Source organism: Colias philodice, chromosome 17 (genome assembly GCF_061535455.1).
Source record: "Colias philodice isolate Cphi_HAF_F1 chromosome 17, ilColPhil1 Martin Lab GWU primary, whole genome shotgun sequence".
NCBI classification, from domain to species: domain Eukaryota; kingdom Metazoa; phylum Arthropoda; class Insecta; order Lepidoptera; family Pieridae; genus Colias; species Colias philodice.
In genome coordinates this window covers 8,320,527-8,347,093 of record NC_143102.1, presented here as the reverse complement: position 1 = coordinate 8,347,093, position 26,567 = coordinate 8,320,527, and the positions used below count along the sequence as shown (strand labels likewise).

Below are 26,567 nucleotides of genomic sequence, written 5' to 3'. Positions count from 1 at the left end.
AATAATCGAATGAATATTATAATAATAAACGAAACCATTAAAGCTCCACGCTTGTGAAACATTTATTCCATGTTATACAGGTACTGTGGCACAACAGGAGGGAATTTTGAACAAACTCAATTTCAAAAAAATGCAATCGGATCTCATGACAGAATGAGGCGATACGCCAATAATAACCTTCATTATATTATAATATTTTTAATACTTTGACTAAGTCACGCGAATATATTAAATATACGGCGCAATCAGCCATTCTGTCACGAAAATAAATGCTTATTGTTATTTTTATTACAGAGACGAATGTACCCGTCATTTTATTGTGCTCGAGCGAAGCATACGATACTAACACATAAAAATAATATCAAACTGAAAAATACATATCAATATTTCTGTTAATTAATGTAAATTTATAATAACCAATAGAAAACGGAACATTGCGAACGCGAACTAAACATTTAGATGAGAAAATGCCACCTGTCTAATTCCATTGTATGGTGGTATGTCCATTCCGAGTTGGTGGAAAATAAAACTACTTTTTAGCAAATGTACGCTTTTTAATGAGGTCTAAATTGTCTTTGATACATAAGTAATACATATACAGTGTTCGCGCCGTCCGTCCTTGTGAAAATGAACATACCAGCATAAAGTCGCGCGGAAGGCAAGTTTTAGCAACGCACTGCTGACATTTTAATTTGGAATCCCGCCGCCATTTTGGTTTTCCTTTTTTTTTCAATGCAAGCAATAGAATGCTAAGGCCCACGGATGCACACGCGTGTCTGAAAGATTTATCTTTTGCAAATAATTATCATTTTATTGCTCGCATTAAACACGTTACAAGCAAGCCACCATCTTTAATTTATAATTACGAACACGCACTATAGAATAACAATTTTTCTTTTATATTACAACAGATCGTTTATAACGTAAAATGTGAGAATTAAATTTGACAACTACATAGGTCCAAAGAGTACGCGTGTGTTCTAAGTACATATACCTAAATAAATAAGTTTTATACAATACATAATGATAATAATAAAAATTAAAAAAAAATTGTTCATCAAGTAAACGCTATAAACCGCCGCATACTTATACATTTTTCAAACGCCACATTATCGAGGCCAACTTTTCCTTGAAGTTCAGTCTCCGGCAATCAATATGTAATACATATGTATATTGTATACACAAGTCCTATTAAACAGACGCACATTCACTTTATAATAACGTATAGAACACACGCATAGCCTTTAGTGTGAAAGATCCGTCGACGACATATTAATCCAACCGTTTTACGTCATGTAAAGTATAAAAAATCTCTCAAATGGACGCACGTTTCAATTTATTATATTTGAAATCGTCGACACTACAGTTTATGTTGAACAAAATCGCTCTAAAGAGTTGTCAGGGGCAGTATTATGACCTCTTATTTCCAGTCAGTTTACGCCGTGAATTGAACTGACTGGCAAATTCATATTATATGTAACATAATTAACCACGGCTGGTTATTGCGATCATAATATGAATTTGCCAGTCAGTTCAATACACGGCGTAAACTGTCTGGAAATAAGAGGTCATAATACGGCCCCAGTACTAAATGGGACTATTTTGTAGACTACCCTCATAAGCGATCACACAAGCGGTATACAGATTGGTTATTTCTTGGTACCATCGACACATTTATTTAAGTAAACATTTAATAGCGCGTCAACCACTTTGCATGACCTTAATAATATTCGATACTTGTATTGCATTTTTACAACGTATCTAGCAGTTATGTGAGTTACATAAATATAAGAAATAATTTCGATAATAAAACTTCTGAATATTTTTGAAGTGAAAACTTCTTTAGCTGCGTTGAGCACTTTTTCTGTAATGGGTATAAAATCTTAAACTCGCGTCAGGACACGTGACCTGATCGAAAAAGCGTAAGACGGATACCATTCCAAAATATCAAACATGCTCAACGTTAATAATCAAGTTTTCACTTCTGCCGGCACTCCCGGAGTGCAACCCGTCTTTTTATAAAAATAGCAATCGTAAATTGTATTGTAATACATTATTGTGCAGCCAAAATTATATCAATGATCATATAAGCTTTGGCTAATAGGTCACATTTGAAAGAGCCTAAGTAAATAAAACCTGTTTATTAGCATCCATACAAACTAGAATTTATATAATATTTTGTATAATATAATATTTTGTATATTATTTCAAGTTCATACACACGCAAAAACATACAATTTTTATTTCAACTGATAAATTATACAAATAATATTAACAATTTAGAAATTATTTACGATATACAATATTTAATACTTCACACAGCCGCTAGAGGCGTTGTACATAACTACTACTTACACAAAATTTAAATTCACATAACCGTTAAACACGTTCCATACAAATAAAAATGTAGTGTGGTTTTATGAAACCACGGTAAAAGTGAAACTTTTCCGAACACTGCTTTATACCTACTCGGCAGCCGACCGTCACGCGACATGCGCTACACAGACCAAAAAGTTTGAGACGATGTAATAAAAGTTTCACTTTAAAAACAGCGCTGCGTCGAAGCTGTTGTTAAAATCAATAGAGTTACAAGACTCGTAGGGAAGGGGTTAATACGGTTACATTTGCAAGGTCGACACAGTTTTCCAAGTGGACACGCTTGTTAGGGATCTAGGGGGTCGACGCACTTGCGGTTGGTTTAGAGGTTGACACGTTGCTAGGTTGATGGGGGTCGACGGGGTTGCAGAAGTCGACAAGGATCCAGGGGGTCGACACGCTTGTTTAGGTGACATGGAGTCGACACGCTTGCTATATGTCCGTGTCTCAACGTAGTTATTCAATTGAACACGCTTGCAGTTGGGTTAGGGGTCGACACGGTTGCTATATCGAGTATCGACGGGGGGTCGATACGGTTGCTATATCGAGTATCGACGGGGGGTCGACACGGTTGCCATGTGATGGTTGACGGGGGGTCGACGCGGTTGCCATGTGTCAGGTTGACGGGGTTGCGGGTGTTGCGGGTGTTGCGGGGGTTGCGGGTGTCAGTGGGCGGCGCGTGGCGGGCGCCAGTACCGGAAGGTGAAGATGAACCGCGCGCGGAGCTGCGGCCGCGAGCGGGCGCGGGGCCGCAGGCGAGACAGGCGCCGCCCGCCCGCCGCTGCTGCGACGTTGACGTCGCCACTGGAAACACGATGTCGTAATGTTTTTTTTCCATTATATTTATTATGTCTATATCTACACAAAATAAATAAAGTAAATAAATAATAGTTTAAAAAAACTAAAAAACACGCTTTTTGCAAATTCAAAAATGAAATAATTTTATCAAATTAGTGTATTGTCATCGGTCCTCAATAAATCTACAAAGTTTGAACGCAATCTGGCCGTTTAAAGTGGGTCAAAATCGCGCCCAAAGAAATCGGTTACAAACAAACATAAGTACAGGTGAAGCTAATAAAAAGCGTGTAAAAACCCCCATTTAACTTGTCACGGAATAACGCGTGAAACGATTTCATTAATTATTTTTCTTGTTATTGTTGTGAAAAGAAGATTTTTTGAAATAATTACAGAAAATAAGGGTTAAAATTAAAAAAATAAAAGAAAACTTTACAGTTATTTAAATTTCACGCGTTTGACAGTTCGAGATTAACAAATAAAAAGAAACAAATAAATTTTGATAATATTTGGTTTTTAATTGATATTTTGTGTAATAAAAAATCCATTTAAAACGTTACAAATTCAAATTGCCTGTATTCACAGAATGTCGTTTAAATATAGGTGCTTAATTTTTTCTTATCAATTACTTAATGAAAAAAAGTGTCTTGTTTTGGATCATTAGAACTATTATGCAGAACCGAGGATTATTAAAAACAAAATTATAATCAAATACTATTAATACACACCTAGGGGCAGCCTACATGAAGTAATCCGGCGTCCGCCTCGTCACATGAGGCTCGCCGCGTCTCGGAGCCGGGTCGAATTGAAGGCTAGAAACACACACACAATATTAATATACACCCTTATTTATTTCCAAATTAAATGATAACTATAGTGCTTGGTCATAAAACTTAAGTATCCACAGATTTGACGGTTATTACCGTTCGATATATTTGATATAAATCAAATATATTAGTCATCACTTTGCGCTTCTAATCATTCCAGAATCGTTGATAATTGGACTAATATTATAAAGTTTGTATGATTAAACTGCATACGATAAAATTGAAGGAAATTAGCAATCAGTTCCAACGTAAAAACAGTACAGTTATTAGTACGTAACAAGTCAACACAAGATTGTATATTATAAAGTTGCTGTCGCTTTCTATCCTTTCTTATCTTTAAAACTACGCAACGGATTTTGATGAGGGTTTTTTTTTATAGATATTGGTTTCTGAGGAATGTTTATGTAGATAATTTGTTAAGTTTCATACAAAGCGGGCAAAGTTACGCGCGGTAATTTAGTACATCATTATATAATATTTACAGCAGCATTAAAGTCCCACGATAATACAGCATATTTTATAAAACGCACTTTTCATCATAAAACAGAAAACAGATAAACATGTCTTGTGACGTCACACCACAATTACTAATTGCACGCGCCGCACTAAGGTCGGAAAGGTGACTCTTTTTGGAAATCTAGCCTTTGATAATAATATGTGACTCAGTGTTTATATACTTATAGCGAAGACATAACAATGCCAGTCATACTTTTGTTTACATAGGGCGAAATCTTTCCAAATGTGTTTATCGTTTAAAAATTAATGAATCCTACAAATAAGTAAAATCTTTATATATAAAATTCTCGTGTCACAATGTTAGTCTGCATACTCCTCCGAAACGGGTGGACCGATTCTCATGAAATTTTCTGTGCATATCGGGTAAGTATGAGAATCGGCCAACATCTATTTTTCATATGTACCACGGGCGAAGCCGGGGCGGACCTCTAGTGTTTATATAAAAATTCGTATCTGTTTTGATGCTTTTTAAACACAAACAAGCCTATTAAAAGCCGCTTTTTTTAATTTTTTACCTTTCTATATCTTCAAGACACACAATCACAATACACAAGCCACGTGTAACTATAACTCAAATGCAAATTGACTAATTAGCAAGACAGATTAGAATACTTACAACGAGTACTTAAGCGCATCATCCAATTCCATAATAGCGGCTTGGTTACCACATCTGTAAACAAACAAATAACTATTACATAATCTTATAACAATAAACATGTAGTTATTTAATCACGCCATCAAATAGTACTTCATTGTATAATAATATTCAATAAATACTTAATGAACCATAATTACATTAACCTTTTTATTTATCACTAATACCATACATTAAGATTTCTGTTATGTCACTACATTCAACCAATAAGAAATAAATTGGAGAAACACACAGTGTGATGAAGTGACTTTTTTAACTTGTTTTATTCTAGAACAAATTCAGAAGAATGTTTGTTCCATATCAAAAAGCTTCTAAATTAAGTTCATTAAATATTTTTTCACATTGAAGTAAACTCCAATAAAAAAAAATGGTTGTCTGTAAAGTCGGTTAACTGACGATAGTTGAACGTGACAACGTCCGATTGTGCTTCTTTGTCGTTCGTTCCGCACTCTCGCTTGCACTTCAAGCCTTACATGGAACGCCTCAAAGCGAGGTAACGCCGCATGAGTCATGTTTTTTCGTGCGTGCAGCCGGCGCTATCGAATTATAAGACGTTGTCACGTCAAAAAGAATATGTTAATTCATCAAAAAACCACGTTACCTATAGCAATAGTTGGGCGCGGAGAATATGGTGACGACGTTGCGGTCGTGGCACCAGTTGTAGCCCTCCATCACGAGCTGGTGGGCGCGCGACACGAGCGTCAGCCCGTTGCTGTGGTTGAACGTCTCCGAGATGTCCTGCCCGAACGTGTAGCCGGCGCCGCGCGGCGATATTCCCCATCCGCCTCTGTGTGGACGCAACATTATGTCAAATCGTGGCTGTATGGAGGAAAGCCTTTGCCTTGGTTGTTCGAAATTTGAATTTTTTTCTGATGTTGGCGGGATACGCAACATTATGTCAAATCGTGGCTGTATAGAGGAAAGCCTTTGCCTTGGTTGTTCGAAATTTGAATTTTTTTCTGATGTTGGCGGGATACGCAACATTATGTCAAATCGTGGCTGTATAGAGGAAAGCCTTTGCTTTGTGTGTTCGACATTTGAATTTTTTTCTGATGTTGGCGGGATAATCATTGTTTTCAGTTTTGTAAAAATAACCTTCAGGCTTTACGTTGTACGCTTCAAACTTCATAAACATGAAATGGATTAGAACTTGCCTAAAATTGATAATATACTATGTCACACACAAGAGCACTTGAGTAAAGTTTCAAATATATTTTTGATGGTACAATGCGCAATAGTAAGCAAACCATTATATAATATCACAGAATACATAATAGTAGCTAAACGCTACAGAACGGACACTCTCCGCCTCCCGCCAAAATTAAACTTACCTCACCCCCGCGCGATCAGACATAAAATGGGCCATATTTTTCTGCAAGGACGATACGCAACGAAGATTATTCAATTGACAACATTAATCAAATTGACTTAAAGTAATTTTATTATTTTGGATTTGTGATTATCGTTTTTCGTAGAAAATGGTTAGATATTGTGATGTTTACGGATGTATTTCATCAGAAAAACGCGAATTTTTTTTTTTACGCTAGTCACAAATGTGCCAACCATAAAGCGTTAACACACACATTTGCAGTCTCTACAGTGTGACTGTCAAAACGATCATTTTGTATGGAGTGTCCGGGGTGTGATAATATTTAATTAAGTATATGCAATTTCCTTGTGGGAAGGTCAAATGTTACATATTAACCACAATATCATTCAAAATAGCAATAATATACCACACACCACTTATAAACAATTTATCATCAAATTATATAAAGAAAGTGCATATGTTGTAGGTTTGGAATGAAAAACCCCAAACATAAAAGTGACCAAGAATGTTTTTTTCGAATCATGTACTTACTACGTACTTGACTAACCTAATTGCGGAATCATGAATTAATATTTATAATACAAACATTAGCATAGGAAACATGGCTTATATTTATTCATCTACATCAAAAGTATTAACATCTGTCCTTTACTTTTTTACACGCTTTTTATTAGCTTCACCTGTATGTTTGTTTGTAACCGACTTCTTTGGGCGCGATTTTGACCCACTTTAAACGGCCAGATTTCGTTCAAACTTTGTAGATTTATTGAGGACCGATGACAACACACTAATTTGATAAAATTATTCCATTTTTCAATTTGCAAAAAGCGTGTTTTTTATTTTTTTTAAACTACATATTTTGTAGAATTTACATATACTTGTGTATGAAAAAAATACTACACGCACTTAGTACGTTTTGAATTTTTCATACATTTATTAATTTGACTTTCTTTGCAGCGACGTTCCCAAGAATGATGAAGATTCTGACGATGTTGAAAATATTGCGAAATAAAAACGAATGTTTTTCTTTTATTGAGATAAGATTATTTTTATAATGTACTTTCAACATTTACTTTCACAAGTGCTGCTTATATAGAAAACTCATACTAATAAATTTAATCTAATTTGATTGCATGTTTGTAAGTTTTGTAAAGATCCACAACTAGCAGACCGCTTCAATGTATTTGCACTTTTCGCTAAAACCGCGAAGCAAAACTAGTACATTAAAATTAATATAATACTAGACATTCATATCTTCTCAATAATATCATTCACACCACAGAACAGTAAAGTAGATAGAAGTGTGATGTGGGCGTGGCCCACGTGTCACTTGTAAGGTAAGATCACCTAACTTGCTCTCAGTTGTGCGCAGAAAAATATTCGAGTCGGTTGTCAGCTGTCAAACCTTTTTTCCGTATTTATTCATTAATTAGGACGTGTTGTTCGGTATAAGAGTGCAAAAATGATAGCAGACGAAATAATATCAGCAATGGAGGCATTTCATACCATCGGTAAGTCTTATTTTTATTTATTTTACATATAATATTTTATGTTATATCTTCGCTTGTAATTTGTCAAAATTGTATACAAATATCTAGTCAAAATGAACCTTAATCCGTAAGAAATTAGTACTATTATAGATTGAACAGCAAACAAGAATTTCTGGAATATTATTGCAATAAACAAACGAATGTCGCTTTAGTGATGCTTGTGGCGCATATCGACAGTATCGATACTTTAGAAAAGACAAACATTATAAATATTAAATTTTATTTTATTTTTCCTTAGCTTTCATTTGTCCAATTTATTTACAGAATTCCCAAAGAGGCTAATTTAAAAGAGAAATGGATAAATGCAACGTGACGAGTTAACTGAATGCCGAACTAGTACGCACTAAGCAGTCTAACAAAGGCCATCGATACAGCAAACCTACGGCAGTTCCAAGATTTAAAATAATGTATATAATTTTCTGTTTGTATTTTGTAAATATAGATTAATACTATTCTATTCCGTTTTTTTATTTAATAATAATAATATAAAAAGACGTACTTAGTAGTAATAAACATACTCCAAAATGTGACACATTATACTATACTCGTATAATAGAAAGAAAAAAAAATACACAAAAAATAATTATTTTTGAATTATCGATATCTCGATATCGATAACAAGGCTGACATCCCTCAGGGCATAGCATCAGATAAATATCAAGTTAATGTCATTAATGTTGAGTGACACAAATTTCAACCTTATCTCTATGTGTTGAGGTTCAAAGTTATATCTATCGAAAACTAACGCCCTCTGTTGTGGAGTAGCTGAATGTTTTTCGAATTTGGAATTTCTGTGCAATGAGAAACAAAACAGCTAATATACCTAGAGATGTTATACTAAAATAAACCGTAACATGGTGCGTTAGGGTACATATTGAAATGCTGAATTTATAACCTAAGTCAGTTTTTACTCAAATTAAGCTGTCCAATCAAAGGCATAGTTTACTTGTAGTGTACTGTATAACTATCGGTTTAAATGTGTGGGTTTGGCGACACTGGTTTTCATACTAATTATGACATTATCGCACTTCTATTTGTTTTCATTGTTCTGTGATTCACACGATATTATTAACATCACAATAGTTAACATAAATAAAATCGATAATGGACAGCTATTTCCGTCGATAACTAGATGTGGGCCAGATTTAGACGGTGCAATATAGCCGTAATGTTGCAGTTTTATCTGATTTCTATTTATTGGATAAAACGTTGGAAATGTCGTTATAAACAATACTAGCTGTTGGGTTTGACATCGTTTGTGATAAGTGGGGTTGCGCAATTGTGAGCATTGAAATAATTTTATGATTAAAAATTGCATGTCTATGCTTTATGATAAAATAAATATTTATTTATAACACCTTCACCTTGTGAATTATAGGACAGCTTTGCTAGTGAGAGTGGAATATACTCAAAATATTTTTGTATACATAAAATTAGTATTTAGTTTTCTTTTTACATTAAGGTGTGTACAGAACACGACATTGAAATTAGCATGTGTATACTAATGAGTGATAATTGCTTTAGTTTTGTAAAAATTAGCATGTGTTGCATCATATGCAATATGCATATCTCAAGTTATCTTTCATCTGTAGTTACTCATTTTTACCAGTCACTAATCACTTTAATTAACCCATTGAGCCCCGAACGGCCCGATCGGTCCACGCCACGACACAATAGATTTTCTATTGTGTCTGTGATTCCAGGGCCTGAGTTATTATGATATTTTTGTACACAACCATTGATGAGTCTACATACTTTGATGTTATTTACTTTTTAACCGACTTGAAAGCATTACACAAGTTTAATATACATAATTATATGTATCTGAATTTCGTTTATTTCATCCATCTTACTTTATATCCCAGAAGCATTGTTATCAGGATTAGGATAAACACCATAATTGTTTCATAAGACTCACATAATTTTTTTTTCAGTACAGTTTTTTCACGCATGTGTTGTTTGTAAACCTCTAAATAATAAGTTATTTGTGTTAATTTGTGTTCTCATCTTGTTTGTGTGTGTATTGCACCGTTTTTTCACATGTATTGTTTGTAAACCTATAAATAATTAGTTACTTGTGTTAATTTGTGTCCTTATCGTGTTTGTGTGTATTGCTTTTCCTTATTTCTCACCTATCATCGGGGTCACTCCAGAGCAGGTCGCACATGGGCCCCTCGTGCGGCACCTCCTGCACGCGGTCCAGCGCTCTGATGTGGTCGAGCGTGTCGATCGACGGACTGAGCCCACCGTGCAGGCAGAAGATCTGACCGTCAACTAGCGCAGTTAGCGGCAGGAAGTCGAACAGATCCGTGAAGTGCCTCCACACGGACGCGTTGCCGTATTTGCGGAGGCACTCGTCGTAGAAGCCGTACACTTGCGTGATCTGACGCGACTCGTGGTTGCCGCGGAGGATCGTTATTCTCTCGCGGTATCTGACCTGCAATGTTTTGTGAATGATGTGAAGTCGGTACGGTTTACTTTGCAATATTTTAACATAAACACATAAATAAAGGGCATGGGATGTGCCTTATCGCTAACACAACAACATGACAACCAGGTGGTCAAGCAGAAGCAGTGTCCTATAGATAGAATACTGGGATGTATGTAATAAGTACTTATTGTTGATGTTTTATTTAGGTAGTTGAAGACGTAGTCGACACTAAAAAAATGCAGTTAAATAATGAAATAATTCAGTTGTACTTCAAGTATTGAACGTTTATGGAACATTTTGCTTTTGGTGTTATTTAATTATATCAAACAATTATTGCGTGCAATCAAATCATATGGAATATTTGCAAAGATCATTGAAATAATAATTGTTTTGCATGTTCATAAATGTAAACAAATAACAATATTTATACAACGCTTTCAATCTTACCGAATTTCTGCAAATACAAATGTACTTGTTTTAACATTCAGAAGCTATTAATAAAATCCCACGATTTTACACGCCTTATGCACGTGAAGCTATCATTCAAACTATACTACGTTTAGTGGGGTGATACCAATGTGTATGTGCCAATATTTGATTACGCGTATGCAATGACACATGTACCGGGAACAAGAAAGGAAGTTCCGACGAACGTAAACCAATTAAATTCTGATAACTATCAGTGAAATATTTTATTCTTTCATATATTTAATCGCAGTCACGGCTGAGCTAAACGACCTTGACTAAGTAGTTCATATGATAATTAAATGAGAATACTTCTAAAATACAAATATTTTATATGTATTGTGTGGTTTTAAAACGAGTGTGTTCATATATCCAGTTATTTTAAAATTAAAAGGTTTTAAAAACATGCAAGGCGTTTACAAGTTATACTTACAGAATATTCATGTTCTTATACATTTTAATAACTCGGATTCTGAACGATTTATTTCGATCGATTATAAGTTAATTATTTCATTCATTTGTATTCATCGTTGTGATTTTGAGGTCAAACGTCTGCAGTTATGACCTACTTATGTGCAGTGTTATTTGCTTATATTGATTTGTACCAAGTTAGAATATCGCTTACATCTATCGTGTATATTGTGTCTGTTCCGTATAGAGATAAGTTTTTGTTTGCTATAAAGGTAGTTTTAAGTGATTTTAACACTTTTTGTGTTTTCAAGACTTCCTCAAAGATCGTCATGATAGCTACTACCGCTTGGACGCTTGACAAAATGTAAAGTAACTAATTACTAGAGCGAACAATTTGTAAAATTTGTGTCGTGTTTAATCAGTATGTGGTGAACCTTGTTAATGGAAAACGTTCACTAATAAGCTATATCTATACAGAAGATACGCAGCGCTCCTTGTAAACATGCAAAAAATGTGAACCATTCAAAAACCAAACTATGATGTCATAGAATTTTATACAGTGATAATTAGAATTTTCCGCCCAGTGGATTCAAAGAGCATTTACAACTTCAGCTCAAATTGAGAAATACAATCAATGTATATGAATAAAACATGCACATAAAGAATTAAAAGGATCACCATAATATTTCAAGGGCTTATTATGCTGAAAGCTACAATTGAATAAATAAATAAATAAATCATTTATTTCACATAATTTTTTTTACAAATTAGAGTGACCCAGGCTCCTAAGATAGTAAGAACTGTTTTTCAGGAGCCTGTGTCTTCCATTTACAGTTATACGACACGAAAAAAATCAGTGAATATCACCTAAATTTGATTAAAAATAAAAACAAACATAGAACGCTCTGCGCCCATATAATGTGATGTAAGTATACAGTATACTAACTAACCCTTAGTTATTTAGGTTATAACTATCGATAAAAGATAGACATCACTTCCGAAACAAAGTCTGAGGCTATTGCAAGCCACGCCCGCTCACAACAAAAGTATTGTCGACGATACATATTATGATTCGCACTTTATCTCGGGACGTACATTGAACTTGGGTCACAGGTCATGTAGTCTTGACGGGCAGCAATGACACTATAACTTGTTACTTGTATCATCACAGTACAGAGTACCAGTGCAGTGTAACGAGACTATTGAATGTCCACTATAGTGTACACTTTGTATCGAGTATTTTCCAACACTTTTGGCTGCCTAGTGCAACAACGAAGTTTGTAGCCTAAACATTATTTAAATAAATATTTTCAGGGACGATAATGTTAACAGAATGAAATGACATCAGCCAAAACGTTCCAACCCATAAATTCAAGGAAAAAAGTGCATTTTCTGAAGAACAAATTTAAGCGCCCACAAGTTGACATGGTTTATAGTTTTCCGTAGAATATAATATATCGTCGCGTGACCACGTCGGTGAAGGCTAAATGTCAATCAAGAATGCTTAAAATACCGATGGAAAAGTGTGGCAACGCCATTTTGGGGAAAAGTATTTATTATTATTATTGTTCCATTTACTTACGAATTACTTTGAAACTTATTATTTTCTACTATAATAGTAATAGCAGTATGCATAATGCATATGCTGTTACAAACCGCTACCACTAAAAATAATTATCTTTAAAATATGAAAAAAAAAAACAACTTATATTAATTATATCAGTCTCATTAATTGAAGGCGGAGGAAAACAAGTCATTAAAATATCTCGCACAATCGGAGAATCCCTTGTTATTGTTTGATACATTAAACATTAAAAATAGATATGAGCAATGGTATATTTGATGAAAGCAAAATGACTGATAATACGCTAATGATAAGCGATATGAACGTCCAAATCTTATCATCACGTCCTCTCACCTAGAAAGCGCTCACACTTCGGTCAATGATTTGTAAGCTAGGATTTCTCTCGATTTATTAGTGCGTGTCTTCTGTTACAATGTGCCCGTACAGTAATTCGATATAATTTACCTCTCGTTCATTAATGCACCCTTTGTATACGACTATTATTAAGTAGCAAATATATATTCATGAGTGAAATAATTCGATATGTAATCGAGAATTGAAGTTTTTACAATATGTAATTAGCCTTTTATGGATTTAATGGTTATTTGGAAGAACATTGATGAGAATTCGAATTAGAATCAATCTTATACAGCGTCTGGTACAATATTTCCTTTACCTTGACAACATACATTTTTATTAGTCTCAAAATGAGGATAGTTATGTACAACTACCCGCAACCAAAACGCTTTTACATAAGCCCAATAAAGTACGCACGGTTGGCCATCAATTAGGTTATTATAAACAAATCTGGTACAGATATAGGAAACAGAATTAAAACAATAGATGCAATCATGTTACCGACAGAATGTGTTCGACGAATATTACAAACAGATGACGTAGTTATACAACTTATAAAGGATGCCTTCACAATGAATCCATACGAAAATGAGTCAAGTGAATTGTTATCACATGAAGCGTATCACCAATGACAATGTTTATATTATAATCCTATACTGTATGAGCAATTAAGATACATATTTATTATAAACAATAAATATGTATATCTATTTTGTAAGATCAGTGCCAACTAGCTTGCCGTTGCTTTGAGAAATGTACTCAAATTTTACTAATTATGCCTAGGATATATCTTGGCCATATCGTGAAGCTGTACAAGTTTAATATTAAATTACATATTTGATTCAATAATCGTATTATAAATTAATAATAATACACGTGGAACAAGTGTATGACAGAAAAAAGAAAGCTATTCACTAGGCTATAGTTTAAACGTAGGTACTATATAATATTTCAGGAAAATGTACACAGCTAACTAATGATATAACTTTCACAACCGCATAAATTCATCTTTATTAAAAACATTGAAGCTCCTGAAAATTGTGCAGCAACTGAACTCAAGTATAATTGCATTTTGAGATGAAAAACTGAGTATTTTCGTTTGAATTTTTATAAAAGAACTTTGCATTGAAATGCATAGTTTTTATCGCATTAAAACAGTTACAAAAAAGGATTGAAACTTTACAGTTTACACAATGGGGAAAGAAGTTTTTAAATTTATAATAGTCTCAGGTCTAAAAATCCAACATGTTCCTTGAAAAAGCGGCATACTTATGCATCGAGTCTAGCAGCTGAGGTTGTGCACACAATCTACATATTTCAATACCTTTAAGAATTTATCACGTAAACTTTAGTCAGATTTTTATTTTAAAACTGTATAGAAACTCCAGCTGTACGTGACAAAACATAGGCACATTATTTACGAATTAAAATTGCCACCGTCAATTGTTTGTCCCAAACGCCAATCAAGAACTTGACTCGTCTATTTACAGTTAACAGGTTTGTTGCTTTTTGTCGCGCGTCACTCCAATTAACATTGTGCATAGATCGATGTCTTCGAGTGTATTTTATGTATTTTTTATTAATTACCAATTGAATGTCTATAAACCAATGATAGCTTTGATTATACACGAGCTTTAAGCGCGTCACACACGGTGAAGATACTATAATATTTTATCTTAAGATATGTACTGTAATATTTTATAGTATCCGGTATCAGCGTTCTGACCATCATTTTTCTTTTTGTCATTGCGTACTAAGACCCCTGTAGAACCGCCATCCTGTTACAAATGACCCACAATTGTGTGTTTGTGCCCGATATTTTTATAAGTTGAATATCCCTATAAAGTCACAATAACTTACTTTTTGATAACAATCGACCATTTCCAAACAGAGGAGTAAGAGAAAAACATTTGCAAGTTGGATTTACGTATCAATCACGTAGGAGCTGTGTACGCATGTGTGTGTGGGTGTGTGCGCATGTGTGCGTGCGTGTGTGTGCGAGCGCGCACATTGTATGTATTTGCGTATGCTTGTGCGTGCGTCTGTGCGTTGTGTGCATCCACATACCTTAAGTGCAACAAGCAGCGTGACAGTCTCGACGCTGTAGTAGCCGCGGTCGACATAGTCGCCCATGAACAGGTAGTTGGTGTCCGGGGATCGGCCGCCGATGCGGAACAGCTCCATCAGATCGTGGAACTGGCCGTGCACGTCCCCGCAGACGGTGACCGGGCATTGTACCTCTTGGACGTTCGACTCTTTCGTTAGAATCTCTTTTGCCTGGAAAACGGAAGGCCGGTGTATAGACTTGTTGCAACAGCGCAAACTATTGGACATTTGATTGATGATTAGATAGTGGGACTATAATTGATAATTTTTATAAAAATACAATAATGTTTTATGAATAATTTAATACTCATAATAATAATGTGCTAAGTTTCTCTTTAGTGAACTCTTTATAACATTCAATAATGTCAAATGATATCTTAACAAACTACATATTCATATTTATGAAATAATATATGTCCCTTTGTACAAGATAGTCTATTTTTCTCAAGCTTATATTATTCATTTTGCATATCACATACATATGTAACGTGCCTTTTTTATGCCATAAATCTTTGTTATGTTCACTCGCTTCAAAATTACTTACTTGACTTAAAACATAAATAATTATATTCATATATCATTCTTAATTTAGTTAAGAGCGTGACAAATTAAAAATGTTAATTAATGCAGCACTATGAAGACATGAGGTCATTCTGTTCAGGTAAGTTTTATTATTGATGAAGTCTGCAGATATAAAGTTTATTATCTTTGTATAGTTTATACTTTATACAATCATCACTAAAGCAACAAAGCCTTGCACAATAATAAAATATTCAGGGTCTTTCTCGGCGAAAAATATCTGACTTTCATATGCTCATAATAGTTGAACTTGCAGTATATTTTGTACGAAGGTCTCATGTTTAAACATTTTCACTAAGAAAAAAGAAGCGGAGGGGTGAAACGAGTAGGTATACGAGAATAATTAACCAGACGGTCGGTTCTGTAATCAAGCATAAAATCTTTTGATTAATATTACACAGCGATTCATTCAAGCCCTCGCTTCACAGTCGAGTTGGATCGAGGCAGACGCATAGGGGGCATCCACGAGCGCAATTGAAATAAATATAATAATAGAAATGTGCATCACTCAATCAATGTCTACTAGTGTATTCTATACACAGAAAGTTACATATAAATATGCATCCGTTCTTTCATATGAGGCAAAAGTAAAAGTCACGCTGCTTCAATTTCCTCGAGTGGGATCGTCAGACCCAGGCGGCGGGCACATCCTTAAGTCGTTCAATGTAAATGTGGGCGGGGTTATTTATAAAGATTTCCTTTACCGCAGCAGTTCTATCGTAACAAGATGAACGTAATTGATCTAACTTTTACATAACACTGTTGACCTCCGGCGATTGGAGAGCGACGTGTCTTGTCTTTAGATCTTTTTCATGCTTTTTTTATCAAAGTGGGGCAACCGTGTACGAGACTTTGAGGATTCGCGAAAAGCCCTACATCCAAAGCAGCGAAAACTCACTTGTAAACAGGACCACGTATTGTTGCTAAGTGTACTTTAGCTACGTTTTTAGAGCACAGCCTCGCAAGCCCGCGAGTAATAATGCTCCAAAAATGTGGCATACAAATACGGAATGAATTTAAAGGCCTATTCGAGTTCTTTTTGCTGGTACTGCGCTTTTCAAAAGGGAGCTATATTACAGTCTCCTTTGTTTTCTAGTATAAAAAGCGGAGTAACCTGCGACTTCCCATTTCGATATTCCAATTCCTATATAATATATTATGATACCCGTGAGAAAACATAAAAATACTTAGAATTTCTGTTTACGAATATCAAAAACTGGTCTGAAATCGATATTATTAGAGTATAGACGAATATATAATTACTATTTACACATTTGAAATAGACCTATTTAAATGAAAAAAGATAGTCTGTGCCATCAGTTGACACATTATTTTTACAGAGACTGCAATATCCACCGTGATAAAAATAATAATTTGATGGAAAACTTCACAACGTAGTTCTACAATTAGCAAAATTATTATGCCAAAAAATTATTGAGCTAAACGAGCACTGCCAAATTTAATCTAATCGTATTAAGATTTTATATCTAGGTTATCCTAACAATAAATACTAGTTCAGATTATGTAAGTTTACTGACAGGAAATCCAACTTCCTGTTTAATATTATGTATTTGATGGAATTTTAATTTGATACTGCAATTAGAGAAAAGGTCATAAATTTAGCACAATATGAATATTGTAAAACAGATGTACAATGGTCTGAGTCTGATAATCCTACATAAATATATTATACAGAATAGAGTGATGTACCTATGAGATGAACTTAGAAAGAAGCTAGAAATTCCATTATACCAAAAACGTATAAGTTTAGAGACGAGACCTAAATTAAACATGGCACATCCTACGCGTCCACCAAATAAAGAATTTGTTGAAGTTTACAAAAGAAAGTATTATGTCCATATCGAATTCAAACTAAGAGAGAATTTAAAAGTATTTAGGGTTTTTATATCAACGAGGTTATTGGCTTAAAAACATACGCCCTTGGAACGAAGCAGCTGGCAATTCCGTTTACGAAGTTTACGAAGTAAAATTTACGAAGTAAAATACGGTTTTTACGGCCATTCTTGGGATGGCTCAAAAATTGAGATGGATTACAAAACAACGACCTACACTGACACAGTACGACATATTTTTTAGGAAGTATTATTAGATTAATCTCGAAAATATTTTTACTTTTGAAGAAACGAAAAAAATAATGTTGATGAAATTCCATATTCCATGTTCTTTAAAGAAGAGCTTCACAGAGGTTAAATGATCATTTCAGCTTCATAATGAGTGTTATGTAAACTTCTTTCGCATACATAAAACTGTAATACGCATTTTATCGGATGAAGGACTATGTAACATTTACATCACATGAGTTGCACAATGGCTAAGAAGCAGAACCAAAAAATGTATTACATTATTTAACATGGTTAGACATTTACCAAACATACCTTTATTGTATGTAAATAGGTTGAATACCTAATATACAAACATAAAAATTTTTGCTTAAAAAATTACCCTTGACTTTGAGATGTAAAATGTTATTTATACTAATAATATTATGTTTGAACAAGCTTATCTCAGCATCAACTAGACTAATTGCTATAGAATGAACTGTTCCATTGTTTGTACACATTTTATATCTAATTAATATAATAAGAACAATTCTGAAAGCTATTTAAATAAACAAAGATTTCAGTATAGAAAAACCATTAAAACCTGGAAAAATGCAATGCATGTAAACTATATTCTATTCATCAAAATGTTTTATCATTACATACGCACAAAATGCATAAAGCAGAATTAAGATATACACTTAGATAGTATATTATGAAGGAGATAGATAACCTTTACGCACTCAATTTTATTCCAAGCGAGTCAGGAAATTTTAATTAAAAATGCATATAAAATCAATTTCATTCAAAATCTATCAATATATAATCTATCCTTCAATATCTAGGAAATATACATCGACAATTTAATTTGTTTCGAAAATGTTCAAATGCTGACAATATTGTTCATTATAATATGTACCTTATTTCAGTTAGAAATTGATAAATGTTTATTTGGGAGATTCACATTTTTGTCAATATATTTTATCAGTGTTATTTGTACATAATTTCAGGTGACCGTAAATAATACAAGATTTTGTCCCTTATGTAAATAATCCAAGTATTTATTGAGTTAATACATAACTTAATATTATTTTTGGAACACTAATTTGTTTATTTACATTACTTACATATAAGAAAAATTTGAAAAAATTTGCATAAGATGGTAAAAGAAGCATTCTCATTGGATTCTGATGTGACTAATCAAGCTAAGACTTTAGTATTTAAAAAGAAACACAGATTTATTGTTGCAATTGTGATAACATCATGTAAAGATGGTATATTATTCTAAAACTATACACAGTCTCCCGATTACACACACCTACCATTACACTAAGGCATAAACATATGATTAAACATTCTAAAATATATAAAAGAAAAATTGCTTTTAAATATTTTTTTTGCATGAATATTGTGCAAAATGCTCAATTTGTTAAATCACATATTTTACTTTGATATATGTATTATGTACATAGAAATACATAATAATAAACAATGTATATAAGATGTAGTGACCATGGCCAAACTGTTTACTAACATTTGGAAATACTGTAGAAGGCCATACAAGTTTATATCCTTATCAAAAGAAATGAATAATTTATAATCATATTTTCATTACCTTAAAAAAATAAATTACTTTAAAAATGTATAAATATACTTTTTTGAGGGTAACTATTGAAAAAAGTAATATTCATTGAATACAAATCAATGAATGAAAGTCATTGAACTATGTATAATGAAATGAGGCAGTGACCTTGAAGTGAGTGCATCCATTTTAATATGTATAAGTGAACAAGTTTGAAAAAACCCATTAAACATTTAAATATCTTTCTTATTATACTGTTAGACAATAAACAAAAAATACTGTTAAAATACATTTCTGTAACATTAAAATAATATGAAAACACAAAACAAATATTTTTTTTTTCAAAAAGGACAACATAGATAGAAATATAAAATAATATTGCCATGAATAATAGTTGTACCAAACATAAAAATATATGTGTATTTCATAGCATGAATTAGTGTATGTTAACTGTATGCTTGAACCAAAACATCATACATTTTAAAGGATGAAGATCTACCAAATTGCCCATATTAAAACAACTTTTTAAACAGAAATTAAAAAAAAATATATGAGCTACTCATGTATATTTTTTAAACACAAAAAGCTGTATTTAAAAGGTTATTTTACTAAGGCAAACATACATGCTTTTTTTGTTCTTAATGAGTATAGATTAAAATAGTTATGATAAAAATCTGATTATAATGTGTTCTATGATATTGTTGTCTAACTTTTGAAAATAGACAAACAAGCGATTTTTAATAATAAATGCAGTTTTGCATTGTAATTTTTTGGCTATAATGATTTAACTATTCTTTATTTAATAAATGGAATCCACATAACAAGAGGTTTCAGTAATAATTAATTTTAATCAGTATTGTTCAGATGATTACAGATAACATTTTATTAATAAAAACAAAAGGAAAATGACATAAAAAATCTGTTAATTATGTTTATTTTTTAAATGTTTCTATTATGATTTACTGTTTAAGTATTTTCAAAATCTATATTGTATGTATATTTGAATGTTCTAGTTGGAAATATGTATCATGTTTATAATTGATATATTGCATGATAAACATGATAATATTATATGTATATATGGTAAGTAACAAGTATTAAGCTAAGTTGAAATACATAAATACCTAGGCTGCAAATTATTTTGTTGAAATATTTGAACACATAAATATAAATCAGTAATAACAACAAACAAAAACCAACATGAAACGATCAGGATCAAATAATAAAAACAATTGTTAGCATCATTTCCGTATCTAGTCTAAAAATATCTTGTTCAATTTGGCTAATATCAACTGAAATCTAAATTCAATGTCTGGGTGTGGTATACCGATGAATACGCGAGTTTCTATGAACCGAGTGAGAATACCAATATGAAAATTATTTCCACGGAATTGACTACCCATCATCTTACAATAACGATTAACTAGTAACCACTATACAACACACATACGCGTTCTCGGATCGAGTCTATGTAAGTACATGAATCATTCAATATAACTACAGGTAAGCCTCTAACCTATCAAACACTGATCTCTATACATTAATCAAAGGTGAATCTTATCGTGAAAACAAAATTTTATTAAAATTACCTTATCGCACAACGTTTTCACTTGATTTTCTGTCAATTGCTTGCATTCGTTTAGCTGTTCTATCCATTGATCCAGTTCCTTTAACGACGCCTTGTCCTCCATATTTTGTGTCTGTGGAATTAACGCCCAAGACGTTAACTTAGTTTTTAGATATTTTTAACTATTTAATGTACACAAAACCATGCGAATTTTATATTTTACACTGTGTCTAGAAATACTGACTTTGGTAGACACTTACAAAATGGCGTAGATACTACTTGCGTGACGTCAATTTGGTTCAAAAAAGAGCGACAATCGCCTCCAAGCGGACCATATTGGTACTAAGTATGACGCTTAGTTCAGCTGCGTTCAAAATATCACGTATAATAAGAATTATTGACCTTTTTAGGCTATAAAAATCCTCTTTTTATTATTAATGTTTACTCTATTCAGGGCACTTTAGAATTTAATTTCAATAATATGCTTACTTTATTCCTTGGTAAAGATCCGACGAAACATTAAATAAAGGTTCATGAAACGTACAATCTGGTATTATATTTAGTATTGTAGTAAGTTTAGTCTAGAAACTATAATATAATTAATAAATAACTTAAATAAAGTGCTTACTTTCGATTTTAATATGGCTGATGATGCTACTTTTAGTGAAATTACTTGAGATGAATTCATAAGAATCTCCATATTTATTTAATGCGTATTTTACAATTATTTCAGGGTGTTAAAATTATAACTTTATTAATTTACAAATTTCAATTGTACATAAGTATTATGTAGTAAGTATGTAGATATAAAAATTAATAAATCGAACTTGATTGATCATAAATTGACACTTACTACAACACAATAATATACAACATTGAAGTTATTTTGAATGTTCAAAATAAAATCAAATCTCAAATTGCATATAATGTTATTTTTCCTCCAATGATTCTTTTCAAAATACATTCAAATTCAGATGAGATCACATATTTAAGTATTGCACGCCTCATAAGCGAAGCGTTGAGGTGGGTACTACTGTCACTTCGCGCAAAACATCTGATTTTTTAATAGTTATATTAAAATTTTATAAAAATATAACTTTATGTTGAGTATCATTTCTCTTTATCTATATTGATAGTTGTCTATGGATTATTTATTATCTGTTCGGCATAGTTCTGATTTAAAAAATTGAAGTTGTCTTTCTTTTTGCGTACAGCACGAGTTGCGGCTGGTTCTTGAGTGAAATCCTCAACCAGCTGAAGAAAAATGACTGAAACTTTGAAATTAAGGGGCACCCTCTGCGGTCACAATGGATGGGTTACCCAAATTGCTACCAATCCTAAATGCCCTGATATGATTTTGTCATCTTCTCGTGGTAAGTTAAATTTTTGAGTTGTTCATAATATTTTATATCCATTTGGATCTCTTAAAAAATATAATTAAAGTAGTTTAATTTATTTATTATACGAGCTCAACTCTTTAAACAGCATGATTTTAAGTATATTAATTGTTTATTTCTTTCTATTATGATGAATAAATCTTTGCCACGCGATTCATGAGCGGCAAGCGGATATGGGGCTGAATAAACTTATCACAATAAAGTACTATTACTTAAGTTTAATTAAAGTATACTAATTTTGACGTAATACTATTCCAGACAAAACTCTCATTGTATGGAAACTGACAAGGGACGAAACTAACTACGGCATTCCACAAAAGCGTCTCTACGGCCACTCTCACTTCATTTCCGACGTTGTTCTATCAAGCGATGGAAACTACGCCCTCTCCGGTTCTTGGGACAAGACCCTGCGTCTTTGGGATCTTGCTGTCGGCAAAACCACTAGGCGTTTCGAAGACCATACTAAGGTGTGACAGAACTTATAATTTGTTAGGTTAAGTGCCGATGCGCGGCAGAAGATAAGTGTCTTGAGCCTTTGCGAGGCAGAAGAAAGTGTCTTGAGCCTATGCGAGGCAGAAGAAATAAGTGCTTTACCAAGCATTTGTGCCTGTTTGATCGAGAGATGTGAATAGAGTAGCAGGTGTAAGTAATTAGCATATGTTTAAATACATGCTTAGTGATACTGTGTTTCACATGTACCATTACTTGTTTATTAACATGTTTTTCTCCATTTAGGATGTTCTCTCAGTGGCGTTCTCAGTGGACAACCGTCAAATTGTCTCTGGATCCCGCGACAAGACCATCAAGTTGTGGAACACCCTCGCTGAGTGCAAGTACACCATCCAAGATGATGGCCACAGTGACTGGGTATCCTGCGTCAGATTCTCCCCCAACCATGCCAACCCTATTATTGTGTCTGCTGGATGGGACCGTACCGTTAAGGTAAGCTAGCTATTATCACTACATAGTATAAAACAAAGTCGCTTTCTCTGTCCCTATGTCCCTATGTATTCTTAAATCTTTAAAACTACGCTTTTGATGCGGTTTTTTTTTTAATAGATAGTGATTCAAGAGAAAGGTTTTAGTATATAATTTATTATGTTTTAGACAAAGCGGGCGGAAAGCTAGTATGATATTTACACGTTTAATACCATTTAAAAGTATCATCAAAAAAATGTATTTTTGGTAATCTGTACAACTTAAGTCTTATTTCTTACCTTTGTAGGTATGGCACTTGACCAACTGCAAGTTGAAGATCAACCACCTCGGTCACTCTGGATACTTGAACACAGTCACGGTCTCCCCTGATGGTTCCCTCTGTGCGTCTGGTGGTAAGGACATGAAGGCCATGCTTTGGGACCTGAACGACGGCAAGCACCTTCACACCCTGGACCATAATGACATCATCACAGCATTGTGTTTCTCACCGAACAGATATTGGCTCTGTGCCGCGTTTGGACCATCCATCAAAATCTGGGTAAGACATATTTTCTTGCGCTCTCCCTTAGAATTATTCAAATTTTCTTGTGCTCTCCCTTAGAATTACTCAAATTTTCTTGTGCTCTCCCTTAGAATTACTCAAATTTTCTTGTGCTCTCCCTTAGAATTACTCAAATTTTCTTGTGCTCTCCCTAAGAATTATTCAAAAATAATTATAAGTTGAAGTGATAAATGTATATTGTCTAAAATTAATATATTTTTTCTCTCCTAGGACCTGGAAAGCAAGGAAATGGTTGAAGAACTCAAACCAGAGATCATCAACGAGAACCGCTCCAAATCTGATCCACCCCAGTGTCTGTCTCTTGCCTGGTCTACTGACGGTCAAACCCTATTCGCTGGTTATACCGACAATATCATCAGAGTCTGGCAGGTTTCAGTCTCTACACGATAATGTGTATAAACTACTGGTTTCATTTATTTTTGTCCTCTACATGTAACAAGTATAAAAATAAATGGAATTACCATTTTATCTTCGTTTTAATTGTGATCTCCTTGACGTAAGTTTAGATGTAAGATATTCAAATGAATGTCGTGTATATTTATTTAAATAAAAAGGTTAAGTGATTATATATTCTTTGATTCATATCTCAAAACATCACAGTATGAAAAATACAATAACTCAGCCTATGTACTCTGGGCATTATAACTATACAACAATAATTATTTTTAGTAAAGAAGCTTATGAAAATATATACAAGGTGGAAATTTTCAATGTGACCAGAGAGTCACTAAACAATTTATCAGTTAAATAAGTAGTATTTACATGTCTGATCTATATTTTATAAAGCTGAAGAGTTTGTTTGTCTGAACACGCTAATCTCGAACTACTGGTCCGATTTAAAAAATTCTGTATTAGGAAGTTTATAATAGGCAATTATCATTAATTTTAATTGTTACACAATTAGCGTGAGACATGCACATTTGGATTTTCCACATTTTATAGGTATGTAATTATTAAACTAATGCATATTGATGTGTGCAAGATACATAATACACACTACTTATATATACTACTTTAATGGGTCCTTAATCCTAGTAGGATTTGCAAATGTTTTCTGTTGTTACTTAGGTATAATTGAGGTAAAATGAACAACAAAGTTAAAGAAAATTATAACAAACTCAATAACTTTCAGGCATTTATACGACAGTACAGTAATTTAAAATGTACCTATTAACATTTTAGAGATATATTATTAACCTTTTGACCGCCAGAGCAAAAACGCATCGCCGTGCCCTCCGGCCTCCACGCCAAGCCACAAATTCAATGAGATAACCTTGAAAATAGTAGGGATTCCAAGATGTTATCGATAAACATAATAATTCACGTCTGAATATTTGAATAAACAGCTTATAACACAAAAATAATATTTATTTAACCTCATCTCCTACTGTAAAAACTTTAGACCACATTTATAGCAACTATCAACAAAAAAAATCAACCTTTTGAGATACAAAAATACATATAAAATTGCAGCAAGTTACAGCACTATTCTCTATCAGTTACGCCCCATTGGCATGTATACATGCCAATGGCGCGGGCAACCATCCTTTTTTTATAATCTCTCGCTTCTGATAAGGGATGTGTAGCTGTATATTATTATAACTTATCGAGTTTATTTATTAAGTTTATATGAACTATAGGTATTATTGTGGAGTGTTTGTTTGTAAATATCAAAACAACTATTACCTTTAAATAAAGGGAATTGCATTAAAACTACATATTTATTTTCCAATCATTTAGTTTAATACTTGAGTTATTACAAATACTAATTATATGTTTTTTGATATGACATAGCGACAATTTGTATCATAAGAATATTCTAATAAAGGCACTGATTAGACTTATTAGGTAATAAATTTTGAAAACTTCTAAAATGCGCAATAGTTCTTCTGTAGTATAAAACTCTTCACTTGCAATTTTTGCGATTATAATATTAGTAGATACCTACTCGATAAAATATTTTTACAACTTTCCGCACTTAACAACACGGCACGCGCTTACGACGTCACCAGTCCGACATCTATTCATGTCAATGGCGCAGAAGGGATTGCATATCGATACTGTGCTAGGGATGCGCATGATTGGCGAAAAGGAAAATATTCAAATCAACAATATCCACAATATAGACAATATGGTATTATACCAAAGAATGTAGTATTTACCTTTTTTCTCAGTGACTAAGCTTATATATTTTTTTTGTAGTTATTACAAAAATTAAGCGAATTAGAGTAATTTCGCTGAAATTTTAATGAAGTTACTTGAATATTACACTACATCACTAGTAGGCACGTATACATGTCATTGGCGCGAGAGAACATGCTTTTTTAGCCATTAATTAAGTTATTTTTTGTCATCAAATATTTGAATAACTACTTGGCAATTTTGTTTACTGTGTACAATTATGTAATAACTGGGGATTCAGTTCATAAACTGTATAAATAAAACACGTAAAAGTAAAGGTTTAATATGTTTATTTTGTATTTATCTATGATCTGTTT

General features: G+C 33.1%; 2 protein-coding genes and 1 long non-coding RNA gene across 4 annotated transcripts; 1 reads left to right on the top strand and 2 right to left on the bottom strand.

Annotated features, from left to right (window-relative positions):
- Positions 1 to 37: 37 nt before the first annotated feature.
- Positions 38 to 3,214, bottom strand: LOC149481219 (uncharacterized). The gene is made up of 3 exons (XR_016316966.1): positions 2,996 to 3,214; positions 2,943 to 2,960; positions 38 to 2,907 (listed from the first exon to the last, which is right to left on the bottom strand). It is a non-coding gene; the product is annotated as an uncharacterized LOC149481219 (long non-coding RNA).
- On the bottom strand, positions 38 to 21,484 carry mts (protein phosphatase 2 catalytic subunit mts). 2 transcript variants are annotated; one of them, XM_089705713.1, is made up of 8 exons: positions 21,432 to 21,484; positions 21,194 to 21,304; positions 15,345 to 15,554; positions 10,182 to 10,486; positions 5,771 to 5,956; positions 5,131 to 5,184; positions 3,900 to 3,983; positions 38 to 3,180 (listed from the first exon to the last, which is right to left on the bottom strand). In XM_089705713.1, the coding sequence occupies exons 2-7, from the start codon at positions 21,293 to 21,295 to the stop codon at positions 3,911 to 3,913; spliced, it is 930 nt and encodes a 309-aa protein (XP_089561839.1). In that variant the 5' UTR covers positions 21,296 to 21,304; positions 21,432 to 21,484; the 3' UTR covers positions 38 to 3,180; positions 3,900 to 3,910. The 2 variants fall into 2 exon arrangements, with proteins under 2 accessions (XP_089561839.1, XP_089561840.1); XM_089705714.1 differs by having other exon boundaries at positions 21,416 to 21,434.
- An 868-nt stretch (positions 21,485 to 22,352) lies between these two features.
- Positions 22,353 to 24,535, top strand: Rack1 (Receptor of activated protein kinase C 1). Its single transcript, XM_089705453.1, has 5 exons — positions 22,353 to 22,544; positions 22,827 to 23,035; positions 23,304 to 23,510; positions 23,794 to 24,045; positions 24,280 to 24,535. The coding sequence occupies exons 1-5, from the start codon at positions 22,436 to 22,438 to the stop codon at positions 24,457 to 24,459; spliced, it is 957 nt and encodes a 318-aa protein (XP_089561579.1). The 5' UTR covers positions 22,353 to 22,435; the 3' UTR covers positions 24,460 to 24,535.
- The last annotated feature ends 2,032 nt before the right edge of the window (positions 24,536 to 26,567 follow it).